Below are 20,386 nucleotides of genomic sequence, written 5' to 3'. Positions count from 1 at the left end.
CCCTGGTTACTTTTATTGAAGCTGTCCAATTATTCATGTCACTATTAAGATCATCTACTCAATGAGCTGAGCGTTAAGTTCATTGTTGCATAACATAACATAACAATCAAATGTCATGCTCCTTTAAATAAAGCTCCAATAGCTGAGCTCAGTCAAGCGAAGGGAATGTATACCTCCGTGGACAAACAGGTTTCGCACATGAAATGTTCAAATTAGCATAGCTCAACGACAAAATGTGCAAATGCAACGATTTTTTTCGTCACATTTGCTTAAAGGCCAGTACTTTAAAAGCTACTAATCGACAGTTAAAATAATTTTAAAAAATAGGTGAAAATTGCTGTCAAATGGATGGGTGTCCTTTTTTTTTAACCACCCTGTATACAATAAAGGAGACCCATCGCTGCCGCCCAACTTTAACATGATCGCTCTGAACAGTAGCATTGCCAAGGTCTACCAACAACTAACCAAACTTTACTTATCTCAGTTTTTTTAAGGGAAGTAAAAGTCGCAAGGAATTGAATTAATACTACATGAGATTCATTCTAAGTTGCCGAAAAAAAATCAAAAAGAATTTATTGACTGAAAAAAAATTGTATACAACAAAACTCAGAACAAGAATTTAACCGAAAAAAACTAGTAAAAACCAATAGCAAAAATAGTGCTTTGAAAACAGCCTTAATAAGGCTTGCTGTTTCATCTTTGTAAACAATTTCGGTGTCACGAAATTTAATCCGAAATTTAAAAAACCCGGTGGTGTCCGGAAATTGGGCACAAAATCGTCTGAGTGTTCCCCAACGTGGCGCACTTGAATACATCTCGAAAATTTCAAATTAACATTTAAGAATTTTTGTAAAGTTGATAAATTCTGATGACCATTTTTTATCTCTACTTACATAGCCAACTAAATGTTTGTCAGAAAATTATTTTCTTATTTTTGGGGGGCATTTCAATGGGTTTACTGTTCACTTCGAAATAAATCGGAAAATCACGCCGAACTAAATTGTTCTTCTAACTTTGTAACAGGTAGATAAACTCGTGATTTATCAACGGGAGTGTTTAGAACTTGATGAAATTGCACTTTCTGTGAAATTTCAGTTAAACCTTTTACTCTAGCTAGGCGCTACAGGCAAAAAATCAAAGTGTGCCACGTTATAGGGGCCGTGCCACGTTAGGGTACATCAACAATATACTGCCCCGACCATGAACATCCATCATGACGAAAAGCTGGGAATTGGTTGCACACCCTATTGCAACGTCAGACTTTCACTCGGGAACTGACTTCTGGCTTAAGCCTAAACCAAAAGTCTATTGTGCTGGAAAAGTCTTCTCCAGAACGAGTCTGCAAATAAGATATCGAGCAAATAATATTAATGCTAAAGTTGTTATTCCCTCATTCAAACGTTATTCACTTTTGATCGAAACATCAAAGGAAAATCCACCCATGTTTACACAAAGGTGTAATACAAATTTCAATTGCATTTTGCAAGTTGCGGACGATAGAAATCAAAACAGTTTTGTTTTTTTGTTTAAATGAAATAATTATACAAATTGATGTTATAATTTGTTGGCAAGCACAGACGGTAAAGCTTTGATTATGAATGATAAAAAGTTGAAAGGAGCAAATTTGTACATTCACTGGACAACTTTAAGAGCGCCGATTTTGATTGGCACTTCAGCGCCATTAAGTTATACGCTGAAGTGCGTTCTCTATCGCCCACACTAAACAGACTTTTCTTGCCAACCCGTGGAGGGCACTTTGTTGCCAACCACGACGTCAACATCGCAACATCAGAGTAGTTATACATGTTTCCAAACATATCAGTGGACCAATAAACGCTACCGAAGACTTAATAACAATGCCTACTGTTACACAATGTACAAGCATTACATTCACTGTGTGGACTTCCGAACAAAAGATGTCCACATAAACCAGCAAGTAGCAGCACGAGAACAAAGAAATGTTGTGTGGACTTTCCCACATCCACACAATGTTTTCCCCTCTCTGGAAAACAGGTTTAGAGGCATTTTGGGGTTAGGTTTATCCGTGGCAAAATGAAGAGAAACACTAAAGGGAATCTTAGAAAAAAATTGGGGTTGAAAGAGTTTTCACAATGTAAGTAAAATGATTTTTTTCACAGGTTTTTCTTAACTACGCGAAATCACAAGAATGTCCACACCAGGCATGTATAACGTAAACATGGGTGAGTGTGTGTGAGTTTGTTTCTGCATTCAATAGGGGACGTTGAACAATAGAGGACAATAGGGTCCCCAATTCCCGAGAGGTCCCCAATTTGGATTCATGTACAAAACACATGGGAGGTCTTCCTAAAAAGTTGGTGAACAAACAAAAGAGGGACAATGGGAGATCCCCGATTACAGGCAAATACAGTATGTGCGTGTGTGGGAAGGGGCTGAATGTTACAGTGTAGGGGTGGGGGCGCCCAATTTCGGTTCAACCCGTTGGTGGTCAGTTATATAATACATTTCCAAGCGGCGACTGGGGGTGGGCGACGATTTTTTTTATGGGGACACGTCCCCCCCCCCCCCCCCTTGGCTACGCCGCTGAGGGCATAGTGTCGTTCGCCGGGATTTGTTTGGTGAGAACAGAGCTTATGTGCGAGAAGTCATCACAGCGACATCTCGTGTTCCCGTTGTCAATGGAAAAGAACAAAATGTACCTTGCACAGGCGTAGTTCTAGAGCCTATATTTTAGGGGGGGGGGGGGCTCCTACCCTATTTTCATTGGGGTGCGCTGATAAATTCGTACAATCAATCACATTACCCAATAGTGTACAAATGCACCCTTTTCACAACTATGTTTTTAGGGGGAGACCATTAACGTGTGACGTCACCTTCTAACATTTTCTACTGCCATTTTTTTGGTATGAAGTGTTTTTTTTGGGGGGGGGGGGGGGCGCTAGACAAACGTTGGGGCTATAGCCCCCCCCCCCCCCCCCCAGAACCACGCCTGACCTTGCATTTTCAGTGTTGCAGAAATGCCGGGAATAGGACATGCAAAGGTTGTATGCAGCATCTCCGTAACAAATCAATTCTAGTCTTAAGTACTTTCCTTGAATGAAAAGATCGATTTGTATAGTTTACCGGATCTCTTTGGGTGCAATGTACCACGTTGGCGGCAGGCTGAAACCGTTAAAATCGCATGCACACGTAGCGGTATAGCCTCCCATATCTGATGACAGAAAAAAATAACACAAAATTGGACAAAATATTTCGGATAAAAACTAGTAATCTAATCATCCAATATTATGTAGCTGCATTAGAAATAAATTCAAAACGGTACTAACCAGAATTTACTGTTTTGAATTTATGTATACTGGTAAGTTAGCTGTTTCTTATTTGGCCCCATCCTACAGGTGTAGTCGATTGATTACTTACGTTAATAGGCGTTCCTTTGGCATACTTAGGTTATCATAGTTACTACTGTTTGTGTAAAACATTCTTGGGTTGACAATTTACTCGTAAAGAATGCCTTGAGTTCAAGGGCGCAGTGAGGGGGCGGGGCTGGAAAAGCCAAAAGGACAAAAAGAGAAAAGGGAGGGGAAAGGAGAAAGAGGGGAAAAAAGAAAACGAGGGGCGAAGCATATTATTATTAATTTAATGTATATTTTACAACATGGACGTTTTTCTTACAAAGCGTCGAAGAGAAATATCTGCACACTCTCGATTTTTCCACGGCCGGTCACTTCGCTCTGGTGAGTGTTTGCCCCCCTCAAGAAAAAAAACCTGGCGACGCCCATTCTCGAGTTTCATAATCACATGGTTTGGCGTATTGAAAGCAACTTCGAGCGTTTAGTAAGCCCCTTTACGGTGTGCCCCATTGGTAAAAGATTTATATGCAGTTGTGGGTGAACCGGCCGCGATCGGAACAGGCGAATATTTTTTCGCGTGATTCCAAAATTAACATAAATGAGCTGATACGTCACTATAGATATGAATATTCGCTGAAAACTTTCTGAACTGGGGCGCGCCATTTAAAACTGACGCAAACAAGCACATTAATGTGTTATAGGTTTTGAATATTAAAAAAAATCTCGTATATATATACACACCAGTTTTAAGGTGTCGCAAGCATTGTATACGCCAATGCGGATCACTAATTTTGTCATAAAAAATGTACGTCAATGGCAGAGATTAAGTGCGTACGTCTCATAATGCATGCAGGATACATCCAATGAGTGATCAGAATAATTGGCCATCTTTGGCGATAGGCCTAACGTAAACATTATACACTTTATAGAACATAATTATTCCCATTTTTTTTTAAAGAAAGACGTATACTCACCATGGAACAAGACAAACTCTCCAGTGTCCAACTCAGGCAACATACAGTTAGCCATGATGACGTCATTAGAATCACAAGTTGGCCCGAAAATTGTAGATGGCTTCAAATCGCGGTTTCTAAGTGGTTCCTGTGTTTTGATTACGTAACAATGAAGAAAAAGTCATATATGAAATCTGAGAGGTCGAAACAACTTCGGCGAGACCAATACTCGTTGCACCAACTTGTGGTTATATTGCTGTTGACTTTTGCCTCTCCCCCCATTTCTCAACCACGGGCTTCGTTCCGGCAACGAGCTTTAACGTCATTGGGTCCCTTGCCTTGAGAGAATATTGATCACTTTGTCGGTCCATTTTCTGCTGCGAAATCCTCTGAATACGAAACAACATTTTGGAGTCTTTTTGTTTGATAGAACATGAAAGGATTAGAAACGGTCGCAGCAGCGACTTAGACGAATTCGGAACGAAGCCGGGACTTATGCAAGTAGGCCCTACGAACATTAATAATAGTTGTGGTCTTCCCATTATAGGCTATTTATAAAGATATTTTACCCATTCCTATTGGTCGAAAGCCCGTCAGGTGGCGGGTCTTAAACGGTTGATAAAACACTGAAGACCAGCCGGAAATAAAGGTGGCCCCTTAATTATCATGGCAACAAATGCATTTCTGGTTTCGAAAATGTGTTTTTCAGAATTTGTAGGTTTTGAAGTTTCTAAATTTTGATAAAGCAAATATTTTACATCATTTTCAACCTTAAATATTTTTCTCCTTTAATTAAGGCTAGTTTTCATTGCTTTTGGAGCCTGTTTTGGTAGCATTGGCCCAGTTTCGTCGTGCAAATGAAAATAATGCGGACCGATATTACTTATAATTATGATGTGAATAAATAAAGGCCAACACCTTGGCTCATCTAACCCCACGCCGTTTAGGCTTCGCCCTCGAAGTACTTATCATCAGGATACACGTTTGTACCCCCCTCCCGCCCCCCTCCCCCACTTTTGAGAATCGATTGACGCCCTTGGTGATGCCAACAGGCTTTTACAGCTAGGACATATACCAGTTTGTACAGTGCTTTGTACGTTGAATTTGGTGCCGTTGACTAGGGCGGAGAAGGGCCTACGGAACACTGGTGCCTAGCAGTCATGTGGTTGCTAAGGCAAAGCGGCTGCCGTTGTTAAGCAAAGCTAATCCGATTACGTACTTAGACGCCATAGCAGAGCAGTGAAATTCATACACCACAAAAAAACATGGCCTTTTGAACGTTGTGTTTCTCAGAAAATATGCACAGTGTGATTGAAATGTTAAATTATAACGGAAGAAGAAATTCTAAACTTCATGTCAAAAAATCGCCGTGATCGATGACGAAACGTCAATACTAGTTACTGGTATAGCTGACCTTCAAATCTGGAAGAAATCGTTGGGAAACTTCCCCAAATCTCTCTATTTATATCAATTTCTAGAAATTTCTCAAAATTATTATTTCACGAGTAGTTGAACACTTATATTAACTAAGTATATATACCGAATTTTAGCTAAATATGTTGTTGCAAACGCTAGTGTTACACTTTGAACCATCTCCATGGCAAATTTCGACGATGATTTCTGCCGTCCCAACCCACATGCATTATTCAGTAAAGCGCCTTAGGCGCTACGGTTGACCGATTCCGGCCAAGCCACACAATGACGTATTGTAGATTAGCAAATTCATTAGTTCGCTCAACAGGACGCTGGGATACTCTGATGAATTCACGCTCTGATTAGTTGGAATTTGCGTGACCTGTAACCTGCGCGTCATCACGGTCATGATTCTGCAAGGTTTGAAACGGACGGCCGTTAAGACGAACTTTCATTACTCTTTTATTCCAGTTAAGAGAAATTTTTTTCGTTGAAAAGCGTAATAATGTAGGAAATTCTGTAAAGTTTATATTTGATGTAAATTTACAATTCCCGTCACAGTTGCTCAGGCTCCGTTTCGAATCACGAACGGTCGGATTGCATTATGCGACGCTCAAACTTTTGTCCACATGGCCCGCAATGAAACAGAAATCACATCCGATATGAAACGTGTGCATTTCTATGGGAAGTTTTCGGATAGCATTTGCGCACATTGTCTAACTGCGGTCTTGAACATCTGCAGCCAGATGCTTTATACAAAGGTCATAGGCCACTTCCTTCACAAGATTCTGTGAAGCTCATCAGCGTACCCCCAGCGTCCTGTTTGCAGGGCGGGGGGTACGAGCGAAATTCATTAGCGTCACTCAGCCTGTTTTGCTGTGGGTCTCGATATCGACCAATGAAAGCCGGCAAAAAGGGTGATATTTATCAATTAATAACTCGTGAAGGAGGTTTTTCTCAATTTTTTTTTACTGCACACCATAATGGATAGGACCCTTATTAAAAACCTTACTCGGAGTCAGTGTGAATAAAATCGCTTCCACATTTCTTTGTTTTTTATTGTCCCAGCCACGTGGTAGCCATGCCCAGGTCATCTATCACCAGATCCTAGTATGGACCATGGTACATCCACCAGAGGGGGTGTCAGTCTTGTGATCCTACTGGAGGGGTTGGATGGAAAACGTAGTGTGCTTGTGCGCATTTACATAGGCTTGTGTACAAATGCATTGTTCACATAGGGATAATTACCTCGATCACCCTTGTGACCAAAATGGAACTGTCAATTGGCATTGGGGAGGTTAGTGTCTGGTTTTATTGACTGTTTAGGGCCTGAGGGATACCAGGGGTTAATCTGGGGTGAATGGTGGACTTTGAGGGCCGGGTAACTCAAATTACATGTCATGGATTGATTCCCTGCAGGCGTCTGATATTATACTGCCCAAAATTAGCCCGCCTAGTATTCGTGAGGCTTGAACAGATATTGCAAATGTCAGTTTTACATCTTTTAAAAATGCACGTAGCCATAGTGAATTTGGAAGGGGACGTGAACTTGGGGCATGCGCCTAAAGTGTTTTTGAACAACTATTGCCGAAATTCACATGCATAAATCACATCAAACCCGTTTCTAATGTTATGATTATACATTACGTGTAAGGGTTCTGGAAGGTCGAAATATTCGGGGTCGAACAGTTTCCCATTCAATCCACTGAAAACACCAACGTTCAAGTAGTATATCCAAATGAACGGTTCATCGCCATCTGAAATAAAGACAAAGCAAATATTTAGGAATCTTCTGAATCTTCTTGTCTTTCCAGAACTGCCAGCTTTCCAAAACCGTATATGAATGATGAATATGAAATGATATTTTGTTGGCAGAAGAATGCCAAGTGTTTCTTGTCCAAGCGTTCAAAAGCATTGTTGTTATATAAGGGAGTTTTTAGCTGTTTCAGGTATCCTTACCGTTTTCACGTCTGAGTAACGTTATCACTATGTGCTTTCTTTCTACGCGATGAGTGGTGCACGGACACTAACGTTTGGAGGTATGGAGGACTAGAATAACAGAAGTTAACACGGAAACTTACAGAATGATAGACAAGACGACAGCTAAACGATAGCTCTCAAAAATAGTACAATGTGTACCAATGGCCTCGAGGCCAGCTTACCTGATACTCTTTCACGCCGTTCATTGATGTCAACTTTGTTCACACGTTTGGCAATGACATTCGCCACTAGGTATCCTGCTGAACGAGTGTGAAATGTTCCCGGTTCGGCAATAATTCGCACGCCACTGCTGGCGGGGAAATGTTCGTCTAGTGCCCGGGTGATGACGTCTGCAAACTGGCAACACAACAACGAAATCAAGTTACTTAATAATAACAAAAATGACGGGTTTTTATATATAACGCTTTTGACTATGATTAGAGCGCTCTACATTATTATTACCCCTGATCATTGGGCCAATTAAACATTCCAAATACCATACCAGCTCCATGGGGAGTATACAGCTGGATGCAGCCTGTTAGGCGCAAGGAAGCTAGAATCGATCACAATAACCATCTCTGCCCTCACAGTCATGTTCCCATTTACTCCTGGGTGGAGAGAAGCAATGGGTGACAAAGTGCCTTGCCCAAGGGCACACGCACCATGACCCCAGGCTGGACTCGAACCCACAACCTGCAGAATTGCCCGCAGACCACGAATTAAATGCTCCAGACCACGAGGCCACGGTACTTCACATACTACATGATATATTCCAACCTTAAAAGTTACGGGTGAAATTTTCCTACAAAGGGGGATTTATACACACACAGAAAAAAAAAACCTTGAAAAGGAAATGTGCGCATGCATGAATGAATCTTTTATACCAATACTAATAAAAACAAGTATCAAACAATGACTAGTTTCTCAAATCTGTACTGAAAACATATGGTAAACGTTCTAGGGTACGTCTCACTCCAATCATCTCAAATTTCCCGATAACTTCCCGGCTTTGGTTTGCAGTAGTCATCTGTGTTGATGGGTCGTCTCACTTCCTCGATGGAGGACCATCTGAGTTGGTTATCATGCATGCGACACTTTCCTTTTTCCTGTAGTTTCCTGTGATGAACTTCGCTGCCCGTCTCTTTACTTTCTTGAGTGTTTTTTTTAAATTTTTTTTTTTAACCTTTTTACCAATGAACCGGGGTGCCATGTATTCTGAGTATGATCACCCGTTATCCACGGAGCCATGTCTCCTGTAAAACGTCTGATATGTCAAAGCATGCAGATTTAAGCGATCTCGCGCCTCAGCCAAGCGGAGTCGACTTTACTTAATCGTGCCGTCATTTCATTCCCAAATCAGGACTAAACTTGTGATTGGTCAATTCGAATGGAGTGATTTGTAATATAACAGCAGCCGGGCGCGTATCGCGTAACATATTAGGGGTGCACACCGGTAAATCGATCCGCCAAGCTCATGAATAAAAGTTATACCCTCAAAATATTCCATATTAGAGAGTTCTGAGCGCCGTAAAATTAGGGAATTGAAGAGATATGGTAGTGAACCTCTGGCCCGGACTTGGGGCTTCCATTTCTGAGCATTTTGGATGATATTGTGCTCGAAAGTGGCGCTATTTTGCCATGTTGTGGAGGGATCGTTTTTCAAGATGGCTACTTTTCCGCTTTGGGGAAAATAGGGGTCGTCTTCTTTGCGTGATAATATCTCGAAAAGTCAATGGTCAGCCCACCATAAATTGAAAAGAAATTGAAAGATGACACATTGATCATCATTTTTCTGTGCAGCTTGAATACCTGTGAGAGTTTTGAGTATTTTTCAAAGAATTTTGAAGTATGGGCATTTAGCACTAGTGTCTATGGGAGTTTATTTGCAGGTAAAATCTAGCGGTAAAAATGCGGTTGCCTTGCCTAATTAATAAGCGAATTTGCTCAAATGTAATTTAGACCATGGCTATAGCCATGGTCTATTACATAGACTAGGTGCCATGCTGAAGAAGTTAATGTTTTTAATAGTGAAGTTGGTCTACGAGTATTCTACAATGGAACCTTATCGTGAAACTGTGCATGTAAGGGGACAACTTCATCGAAACGTTCGCAACTCATATATTTTGCCCAAAGGAAACCTTTTGTGTAGGAAACTTTGAGTAAGGAAAACGTGCCTCTCTTTTGCAGGAAAACTTGATAATTCGAATGTCACATTTCTGAAAGCAAACATTTCATCCCTTACCTTATCGAAGGTTGCCTTTGGGTACAATCTTCCGGGAAACCCACCACCCAGGTCTAGCAGCTTCATGTTAAATCCGAGAGATGTGCCAATATCAAACAACGGCCGAGTGAAACGAATTGCATCCCTGAAAATCTGAGGGTTGGAAGACTCACTGCCTACATGGAAACTGTAGCAGGAAGAAAACATGAATACTGATAAGAGCAAAGTGGTGAGAAAACAATTGAAAAACCCTTCTTCTGTGAAGGTAGACCTGACAAAAAATAATCATTGGGCCTAGAAATGTTTATAGGCCTACATATTGCTTTTAATACTGATAATGTGCACCGAATACATGTGTAAGTGTCTTATAATCATTATAATTGATGCGTTTATAGTCCATCCGATTACGTATTTAGACGCTGTAACAGAGCAGTGAAATTCGTGAACCCCCCAAAACCATGGTCTTTTGAACGTTGTGTTTCTCAGAAAATATGCTCAGTATGATTGAAATGTTACATTATAACGGAAGAAGAAATTCTAAACTTCATGTCTGTGAAAAAAATCGTTATCATCGATGCCGAAACCTCAATACTTGTTACTGGAAAAGCAGACCTTCAAGTCTGGAAGAAATCGTTCGAAAACGTCCCCAAATCTATATATTTATATCAATTTCTATGAATTTACGAAAGTTGTTATTTCACGAGTAATTGAACACTTATATCATCTAAGTATATTACGAATTTCAGCTTAATCTGTTGTTGCCAACGCTTGTGTTACTGCTCGAACTAGCTCTAGGAAAATCTCGACGAAAATCTTTTCCAACCCAACCCACTTGCATGGTTTTCATAGCGCCGTAGGCAAGGGCGGATCCAGGGGGGGGGGGCCAAAGGGGGCCATGCCCCCCCCCCCCAAAAAAAAAACGAAACCAATTTTTTTTTTATGTGACATCGCAATAAAGGCTGGCAATGAGTACACCAACATCTTTTCCTAAAAAAAACATTGGTTAAAGTGGTCAGAAATTGCCTCAGATCGCACCACAGAGCATCTAGAATCCAAAAAAAATTCGGGGCCCTTAAGCGGGCCCCGAACCCCACGCCGTATTTTTTTTTGACCCACTTTTTTGGGAGACCAAAATTTTGTTTGGCCCCCCCCCCCCAAAATTGTGTTCTGGATCCGCCCTTGGCCGTAGGCGCTACGGTTGACCGATTTCGGCCTGGCACAGCACAATAACGACGGGTGGCCTATATCAGCATATTCATCACCTGGCGTGACTTGGTGTGGGTCTCGGTATTGACCAATGGAAGCCGGCAAAAAGGGTGATATTTATCAATTAATAACTCGTGGAGGAGGCTTTTATGCAAAATTTTAATGCACACCATAATGGATAGGAACCTTATTTATATTTATGAGGCTTGAAAAGATTGACAGACATTGCTTACGCCAGTGTTACAGCTTTCAAATATGCACGTAGCCAGGCCTATTTTTCCAATTTAAACGAAAAGTAAAGAACATAATTACAACGATTTTTAGCACATACTTGGAGCATTATAAGGAAAATAAACCCTGAAAGTTGCATGAAGATACGGTCTTCCAAACGGGAGAAATTAATTTTTAAAGATTTCGCCCGCCAACGTGAACGTGTGTGTACACGCCAGTTTCATTCAAAATAAAGTGTTACGTAACCTTTAGAAATCGCCCTTCGCAACCACATGGCTGAAAAGGAAGACTCTTCTTAGACTGCACAAGCAGGCAGCCAGGATTGTCGCCAATAACTTTGATTATGTTAACTCTCATGGTGAGGAAATTATTAGAGCGCTTTCCTGGCAGACCTTTGATCAAAGAAGGGATTTTTATTTAGCTTGTAATATGTATAAATGTGTTCATGGTTTAGCCCCAGACATACTTTGTAATAATATTGAGATGTATTTTGATAGGCATGGATTTAATACAAGGAACGCCGATTCTCTTAATGTTGTTCCCCTTAAACCTATCATTGAATGTTTTAAGCAATCTTTTAGTTATTCTGGTGCGGTTATATGGAACAGCTTACCTGCTAAGGTCCAAAATGCATCTTCTATTGATGGTTTTAAATACATGTATAAGAAACTTTATTTTTAAAATATTTTTTTTACGCTCATAATTGCTTATTTTACAATTTTACCAGTGCTATTCTACAGAACAACTTGACAGCTGCAGATGTTGACCTGCTTAGGTCAACAATGAATCAATAGCGGTTTTATAAACCTAAAGGGTGGGAAAATGGGGTTGAAGAAACTATTTTTTAATGTACATCTTTTCCATCTTAATAGATAATCATTTTTATTGTTAGTATCTTAATTGTTCATTTTGCTATTTTATCATTTTAATTGCTGTTTTTTCTCTCACTATTCTTAGTATTTTAATTTCCTATCACAGGACCATAATGTGAAACAGCCTTTGATCTGATATTTTTGTATTCTGTATAAATATTTTGAAATTAATAAATAAAATAATTAATTAATAAATAAACAAAAGATGATAGACTTTTCCAAGTGGTAGCTTCACTATGAAAAATCAAGCATTTTTCAAGATGATCATGAACAGGGACAAAAGGTAGCGCTCTTCTTTGCGGCACATTTGCCGAAAGGACACATGGTGGTTTTGCCAACAGAAACGACGAAGGGGTGGGGGTGTGACACCCCATACACTTCTTTAGCGGCGCCCGTGAAAAAAAAACTTATGCTATGTGCTATTTCATTTGGTGTTTCATTTGCCGACTAGGGCTATACATGCCGACTGAAAGAAATTATTTCTATTATTAATAAATTATTATTAAATCGTAAATTATTTCTTGTTATATACCAAATCGCATATAGCTTGGCCAGGCTATAGCGTGCCTAAATCATGCCCTGTTGAAAAAGAAGTGCGATAGGTTTAACTCGAATAACGTCAACAATTTATACCGATACATGTACCTGAAAAACCTTGCTTGGCTTCCAAATCAATTCCTAATCGGAACTTTTTCTTAAATGTGGCCCGCTTAAGCTCACCGATGTTTGGGAAAATACTGGGATAGCATGTAACTGCTTTTAATAAGTAAACAGGATGGTGTACAAATTCATCGAGAATTGGCGATTTTTGGAACCGGCAATTAACCCACGGACCAAGTTGTACTCTGGTTGTATTTTGATTGTTTTTTTGCTCTCTTTTGCTTTCTCAGTATAAAATTAAACGTGAAATATCTTTGGTTAACTGGTTAGTGTTTTCTTTATGGAAACTGTATACGGCTTATGGTGACAGAGTGATTTTTTTCCCACCGAGTTAAATGGTCCCAAGATCACCAGATCTCTCCCCTTGTGCCTTTTTCAGGAGTTAAGTACCGGGATAGTGGGTAAGGTGAATCAGAGTCAAGACCAAGGAATGGTAAAACGTGCGGTCAGAGACGACGATGTGAGCTGTGTATTACCAGTGATTACGTGCATTATTAGTGATCAGAAAGATTGTCTCATTTCATTCCTACAATGAAGTACCTAATCATTGTCCCTATATCATCACTTTTCCAATGTGCACTAACTTGTCACAATGCTGATTTTGACCGCTTTCATAGTTTTCTCATCCATCCATACAATAACGTATTGAAATTAATATCATTGGATAGAGGACATCCTGGCCTTTTTTTCTTTCTTGTTGCCTCCTTCTGAAATATTCAGCAAATTTCTGATAATTTACATGTAAAATAGTTTCACCTGATACCAACGACATCTAGTCCTAGTTTCTTGGCAATCTCCAGGAGGGGGCGTACTTCTTCCCCGCGACAACCAAATTTGGATCCATACTTAAATGTAGCCGTGCTGTCGTCATAACGTATACGAAGTACGAGCCTATGTACAAAGAGAATAAAAAGTATCGGGAAAAGGCATCCAAAAAACATCAGCATAACCAGGGTTTTGTTTTTACCTCAAAGCCGACCCTTGAAAGGGCTTTGGTGCATTTGTCTGAATCAACTTTTATTCGCTTCGCGTAAATAAATGAACACAATAATTATAATACAGGGCGAGTCAAAAAAGCGGAACCCACACCCCCAAAATTATATTTCATATTTTCCCAAAAATAATAATGACTGGAAAGCCAATTTCATACACTACTTTTAGATGAAAAAAATACTGAAATTGCTCAATCCGTTCAAAGAATATCAAGAGTTAAACGCAATGACCCTAAAACCTCTTTCGTCCAGCAAAAAAAAAGAGAAAAAGCAATTTATTGTGCATTCTTACTGTTTCAAACAACGACAATAATGACACAGAATACTTGTTTCAACAACTGTCAATAACTGTAGTACACAATATCTTGATTAACAACCCTGCTTAGGCAAACCATATGATTTATAAAATCCACTTTTTTTTACTTTTTAAAGGAGGTTTTATCGCTGGTGATGTTTGAAGACACTGTGACGACGATTCTTGACATCGCATTTATGGACGAAAGAGATTTTCGAGTCATTGGGTTTAAATGGTGATATTCTTAGAACGGATTGAACAATTTCAGTAATTTTTTTATTTTAAAGTAGCTTATGAAATTGGCTTTCCAGTCATTATTTTGTTTTGGTGCTACATATTTGTTAGATATGAAATAAAATTTTTGGGCTTTTTTATGACTCACTCTGTACGTTGGTAGGCCTATGTAAAGCGTAGTTAATTCTATTCCATACGATGTTTTGTGAATACTTTGCAATTATGATGAATCCAAATGTCATTTATGGGTTACAATCCTTAGTCAAAACTTACTGCGCTTTAGGGTGAACCCGTTTGACTTTCTGCAGTTCTTCCGCCGTGTCAAATGTCATGAGTCGTACTCCTTTCTCTTTCGCAAAACGAAGATGTGATTCTTGTTTGTAGGGATGAGCGAAGATAATGCGATCAGCGCTTGCTCCTAGATCTAGAACCATTTTGATCTCTTTCTTCAAGGAACGGTTAAAACAAAATACATTACTGGATAGTATAGGCCTAACCGGTTAACCTATAGTATTGGGATTAGTAAACTTTACAACAAATATACATTATACATAGCAGCCATCTTAGAGGGCAATGCCTTTGTCTTGCTGGGATATGCATGAGAGAACTGTTTGTGCATTCAAAGTTACTGAATGAAAATAACTAACAACAGATGCCCTGTAAGATGGCCGTTACGCATAATGACTAATACCACTTGCAAACTCAAACGCAAGGCGATAAATCCTCTCGGCTTGAAAACCTCTATAAGTATACCCATCGTTAAAAGCGAGTAAATCCCGATAGACTGATGTTGTTACTTGGGCAGATGAACTTGAATTCGAAGCTCAATCATATTCTTGGGCAACATTGTATTCTGCAGATTCGAATTAAGCGGTTTTGACCGTTTGGTCTTTGACGATTGTAAGTTTTACATTTTAGATGTGGTGAAGAGATGATCAGTGATTTTGAGTGCCCGTTTGATGAAATTAGATCTTTTGGAACATTTCTACTTATCATTCTTGAACATTTCGAATATCATGGCCAACCATTAAAATAAATCTGATGGAAATCACGAACTTTCTAAGTACTTGTGTGTATCTTTATACTATCAGGGTTGTTGTCAACACGTTATTTTCAGATAATTACTTTTGACACAAAGAAAAAACCAAAAATGCGTACCTTGCTAGCACAATCAAACGATTTACCAAGTCCAATCAAGAGACGAATGATCACTGGATCCGGGTTGCTTTTCACGGCTGGAAAAAATGCATACAACAGCAATTAAAGGAACCAAAAAACAGGACTGGAATTAAAGGCACGTAGGAACTTTGGTAATTATCCTCCAAATGTATACTTACCAATTTAATGAGAAAGCCTTGCTCACAGTGAAAACATGACAATGAAATAAAGTAACGGAACTCAGTTACGAGATGTCTAGTACAGCTAAGCTAAAACATCAACAAATTAGTTTCATACACCCTTATATATATTTCGAGCAATTTTGTAAATATTTCGAGCAACAAACGAGGGAGGGAGAAGAGCGACCGTGTAGCATATGAAGCACGTGGGTGCGTATTTAAAGTCCACTTACCAAAGAATACTTCGACATTTGGCAATAACTTCGCCCACAACTTGTCTTTCGTCACTACATCGCCGAGGTCGTAGAGGTAGAATGGATCATCTACGTCCTTAAAAAAAAACCAAGACGTTTCAAATAGAATGTCTTATACTGTAGTAAAATCGGTGCCAACTACCGATAACAAAATCTTGATCTAAATAGGCCTAGAAGGGGTTTCTGCATCTGTCGCTAAACAAACTCTAGTCTTTTCGTGGCTTATAGTGGACCAGCCAAAGTGGAATATTACATTTTGGACGGCATTTTGTGGTAATAGCAGGCAACCATGTCAGATCAATCAGTCAAAGGGTGGAGAAGACAATGTAGGTGGATGCCACCCTTAATTTTGACCCTAAATATACCTAATTTGCATAAATTGTTAATCCCTGCAGTGTAATAGGCCTATATTAATTCCCATATTAGGGTATATTCTTTATTTTTTATTTTTTGAAAAGCCTTATTTTGGTGATTCTAATTAAAAACCTTACTTAAATAACATTTTCTTCAACATATAAGTGACTTAATAATCATGAGGACATAGTAACGATCCAAAATGGCAACTTTTTTGACCCGAAAATTGTGCGCATTTACGTTGTCTCCAGATATCATCAAGAAGTCTTCCCAAACCTTAGTATTGATGAGCTTCAAATTCACTAAGTTGCTAACTGGCCCAGTTTCCCTATTCAAACCAAATGGAAAATCTGTGAACAATGATAACATTGTGATATTTAGAACTGTCCATTATTGGTGGGTACTACATTGGCATAGTTGCGTTCGGGAACGTTCAATCTGCTCAGTTTCTGTAGCAGAAAAGCAGATGACCATTAAATTGAACCACCGTGACAAAACGTTCAATCTGGTAGCAGAAAAGCAGATGTCCCATTTTGAACCGCCAGGGAAGGGCTAAAAGCTAAACATGCTTTTCTTGTAGCAGAAAAGTAGAAATATGCATTTTAGCAAAATGTTCAATCAGCTTTTCTGGTAGCCAAAAAAAACCCAGAAAAAGTAGAAAAGTGCACTTCAACAAAACGTTCAATCTGCTTTTCTGATTTCCGCGACCAATCGGAGTCGATTTTATTAAATCGTTACCGGTACGTCATTTTATTTTAAATTAAAAGACCAGTAAATAAACAGACCAGTAAATAAACTTCTATAGACCTCAATGATAGTTATGCGCACTTAGGAATACTTACAACTCTCCAAGGTGTTTGAAATATACATCAAATTTAAGCTTATTTCATCATCTTTCATTTTCTGTTCGTTTTTTAGGGTTGAACAAATATTACTTTTGGGCGACAAATCCATCCAAAGATGATCAACCCTAAAATGACGCCTACGCTCGAACCATTTTTGCAAAATAGACCAATGTTGGAGGCTAATTTCATCCGAGTTTAACAGAAATAAAAGCTCGCAGTCCTCTGGCTTCCAGCCTTCTGTTGTACAAACCCTCAAGAGTCATGGCCCTCAAAATACTCTAATAATAACGGAGAATTGGAGGGCATGCAAATCTTGATTTCCGGCGTAGGCAATTTCGGGCCTATTTATTTTATTGGCCTAAACTCAGAATAATTATTATGGTGTTCTAAAAAGGACAGACAAATGTCGTGTGCGTGAGTTTGAAACGTCGTGTGCGTGAGCTTCCGTCCTGTGTGTGAGTTTCAAACGTCGTGATCTGTTACACGGTACCATCTGGAGACATGTGCACAATAGGAAACAAAAGACTGTGTAAGTCTCCACAGAGCAATTTCTATAGGTGAATACGTCTCCACAAGGTTATCATGAAATGTTTATATGGATTTTACTAAAGAAAAACCTGGGAATTTCCAAGGTGTGTTGATGTGTCGCAAATTGAAGTATTTTATGTAAGTAATATTAAGTCCAAATTTCAGCCCAAGAAATTAATTCTGGTTAAAAAAAATTGTATTTGCCTAAACTCAGAATTATGGGAATTATTAAAAGGGACAGGCAAACGTCGTGAGTATGAAACATCGCGTGCGTGAGCTTAAACGTCGTGTGAGTGAGCTTCCGCCGTGTGTGTGGGTGAGTGTGCGTGAGCTCAAAACGTCGTTTCAGAATACCCCGCAACTCGTGTAACCACCGGGTAGCTGGTTGCAAAGCTGTGGTCACGTTCAACTTGCTCGCAATCAACCTTCTACCACTCAAATAAAGTCTAAAAACCAATCCCTGACCCTCTATACTGGCTAGCTGCCTAGCTGCCGGCGTATAGTCGTCGCTCTAAAGTAGTAGATTTTGGACTTTTAACTCTTTTGTTTTCAACACTTCCCAGTCACTGCTCGCTTTGGAGTTGGAGTGTGTTGTTATGTTTGTAGAATAAAAAATGTGTCTACATTTCAGCACGGAGGTGCAAGTGCCCTTTCCAACTGACCTTGCTACGCCACTGTATTCTGCTCTCATTTCTTACCTCCCTTTTTGGTTCGTCTTGGTCTTCGTCTTTAACCTTCTCGTTAGCAATGTCTCGAATCGAGGTTCCATTTTTATAAAGAGTTACTCGTAGATCAGGTGTTTCGTAACGTTCCATGACTCACAGGCTAATACCTCACGGTGGGAGTTTCGAGAGGAGAATAAAAAAAAAATAGGCAAACTAAAAGATAAAAGTCGGGCAGGTGGTAAATTCACTCGCTTACTTGAACTCCGGTTACCGGCCAAGGTTCAACTCATTACCCACCCGTTACAAAGTGTGGATCAGCAAGGGCGGAAATCGCTCCTTGAACGTGGGGGGGACAGGTTTTTTTTTTCTCCCGAAATTATATTACTCACAAAAAGTCACAGGCTGAACGGCAGTGGCGTAGATAGGATTTTTTCAGTGGGGGGAGGGGGGCGCTGGAACATTTCATGGGGGGGGGGGGTCAAGCAGGGGCGTCAATCGCTTCTCAAAAGTGGGGGGGGGGACATACCTTGATCATAACTGATTCAAGCGGGAAGCGCGAAGCCCTTATGGCGTGGGGTTCGGGGCCCGCTTAAGGGCCCCGAAAAAAAATTGGATTCTACATGTTCTGTGGTGTGACTTGAAGCAATTTCTTACGACTTTCTTCCATGCTTTAACTAATATTTTCTTGGCAAAAGATAATTATTTGAACATCGTTTTCGAGGTTGGAGACATTGAATCAGCTATCGGTATTCTGAGCTATTGGCGTGGGGTTCGGGGCCCGCTTATGGGCCCCGAAAAAAATTGGATTTTCGATGCTCTGTGGTGTGATCTGAGGCAATTTCTTACCACTTTAACCAATAATTATCTTAGCATAAAAGATAATAATTTAAACATAATTTTCGAGGTTTTCTCAGCTAAAGGCATAAGAAAATTTTGTGAACATTGTTTTCGAGGTTGGAGTCATTGAATCAGCTACCAGAATTCTGAGCTATAGGCATGGGGTTCGGAGCCCGCTTAAGGGCCCCGAAAAATTTTAGATTCTGAATGCTCTGTAGTGCTATCTGAGGCAATTTCTGACCACTTTAACCAATATTTTCTAAGCAAAAGATGCATCGCAGTACATAATTGGGCCCTGTAAATGAGACACGAGTTCAAAAATGGGGGGGGGACATTTGATATTGTGTCCCCCACTCTTCAAAAGGTGTGGGGGGACATGTCCCCTGTCCCCCCAGGATTGACGCCCATGGCGTCATGTAGATCAATGATATTTTTTTTAGAAACTCAAAATCTCAGTGGGGGGGGGGGGGGGGGCGACTAGGGGGGCGACAAGGTTTCATGGGGGCGGTCGACCCCCCCCCCCCACACCCCCGGTAGCTACGCCACTGCTGAACGGACAACTTTCCACTCGTAATATTGCCATGGGGTATGGCAGCCATAGCGAGAGACTTGAAATCAAGTCTGTAATGAGTGGTTTAATTTAATCGCGTCCGCCGCAAGGGCGGATCCAGAACACAACTTTTTTAGGGGGGGGGGCAAAAAAAAGTTTGGTCCCCCAAAAAAGTGGGTCCAAAAAATTACGTCGTTGGGTTTCGGGGCCCGCTTAAGGGCCCCGAAAAAAATTGGATTCTAGATGCTCTGTGGTGCGATCTGAGGCAATTTCTGACCACTTTTACCAATTTTTTTTTGAGGAAAAGATGGGGGTGTACTCATTGCCTGCCTTTATTGCGATGTCACATAAAAAAAAAAATTGGTTTCGTTTTTTTTTTGGGGGGGGGGGGTCATGGCCCCTTGATAATGCAACAATATATTTCTAAACCTCATTGTGTGCATCGGGCATTTTGTCATTGCGGTTCTGTAACCTTAAAAATGGGCACAAACCGCGGACGAGTTCGTTTTCAGGGTGATTAGTTAAACTACAACAAACCACATGGGCCAAAAGGAGCTTACGTTTACAGTCGGCGCGCACCTCATTTTTGAAGGGGATTTACAATTATTCGTAACAGTTTCAACTTCCACA

General features: G+C 40.1%; 1 protein-coding gene across 1 annotated transcript; it reads right to left on the bottom strand.

The window, feature by feature from the left end:
• Positions 1 to 1,123: 1,123 nt before the first annotated feature.
• On the bottom strand, positions 1,124 to 18,519 carry LOC119722197 (ornithine decarboxylase-like). The gene is made up of 11 exons (XM_038192243.1): positions 18,403 to 18,519; positions 15,957 to 16,053; positions 15,545 to 15,621; positions 14,660 to 14,832; positions 13,622 to 13,756; positions 9,918 to 10,083; positions 7,858 to 8,032; positions 7,343 to 7,452; positions 4,304 to 4,430; positions 3,103 to 3,190; positions 1,124 to 1,339 (listed from the first exon to the last, which is right to left on the bottom strand). Exons 1-11 carry the CDS (start codon positions 18,517 to 18,519, stop codon positions 1,306 to 1,308), a joined length of 1,299 nt encoding a protein of 432 aa, XP_038048171.1. The 3' UTR covers positions 1,124 to 1,305.
• Between the last annotated feature and the right edge of the window lie 1,867 nt (positions 18,520 to 20,386).

This window comes from Patiria miniata, unplaced genomic scaffold (genome assembly GCF_015706575.1).
Source record: "Patiria miniata isolate m_02_andy unplaced genomic scaffold, ASM1570657v1 HiC_scaffold_14, whole genome shotgun sequence".
Classification (NCBI taxonomy): domain Eukaryota; kingdom Metazoa; phylum Echinodermata; class Asteroidea; order Valvatida; family Asterinidae; genus Patiria; species Patiria miniata.
This window is presented reverse-complemented; position numbering and strand designations above follow the sequence as displayed.

Excerpts from the sequence above, each read along its gene's own strand:
- LOC119722197 (XM_038192243.1), bottom strand. The coding sequence starts at position 18,519 with ATGGAACGTTACGAAACACCTGATCTACGAGTAACTCTTTATAAAAAT. Across the intron at positions 10,084-13,621 it reads CTAGATGTCGTTGGTATCAG|TTTCCATGTAGGCAGTGAGT; the intron begins GTGAAACTATTT and ends TTCCTGCTACAG. Across the intron at positions 1,340-3,102 it reads ATTGCACCCAAAGAGATCCG|ACTCGTTCTGGAGAAGACTT; the intron begins GTAAACTATACA and ends TCTTATTTGCAG.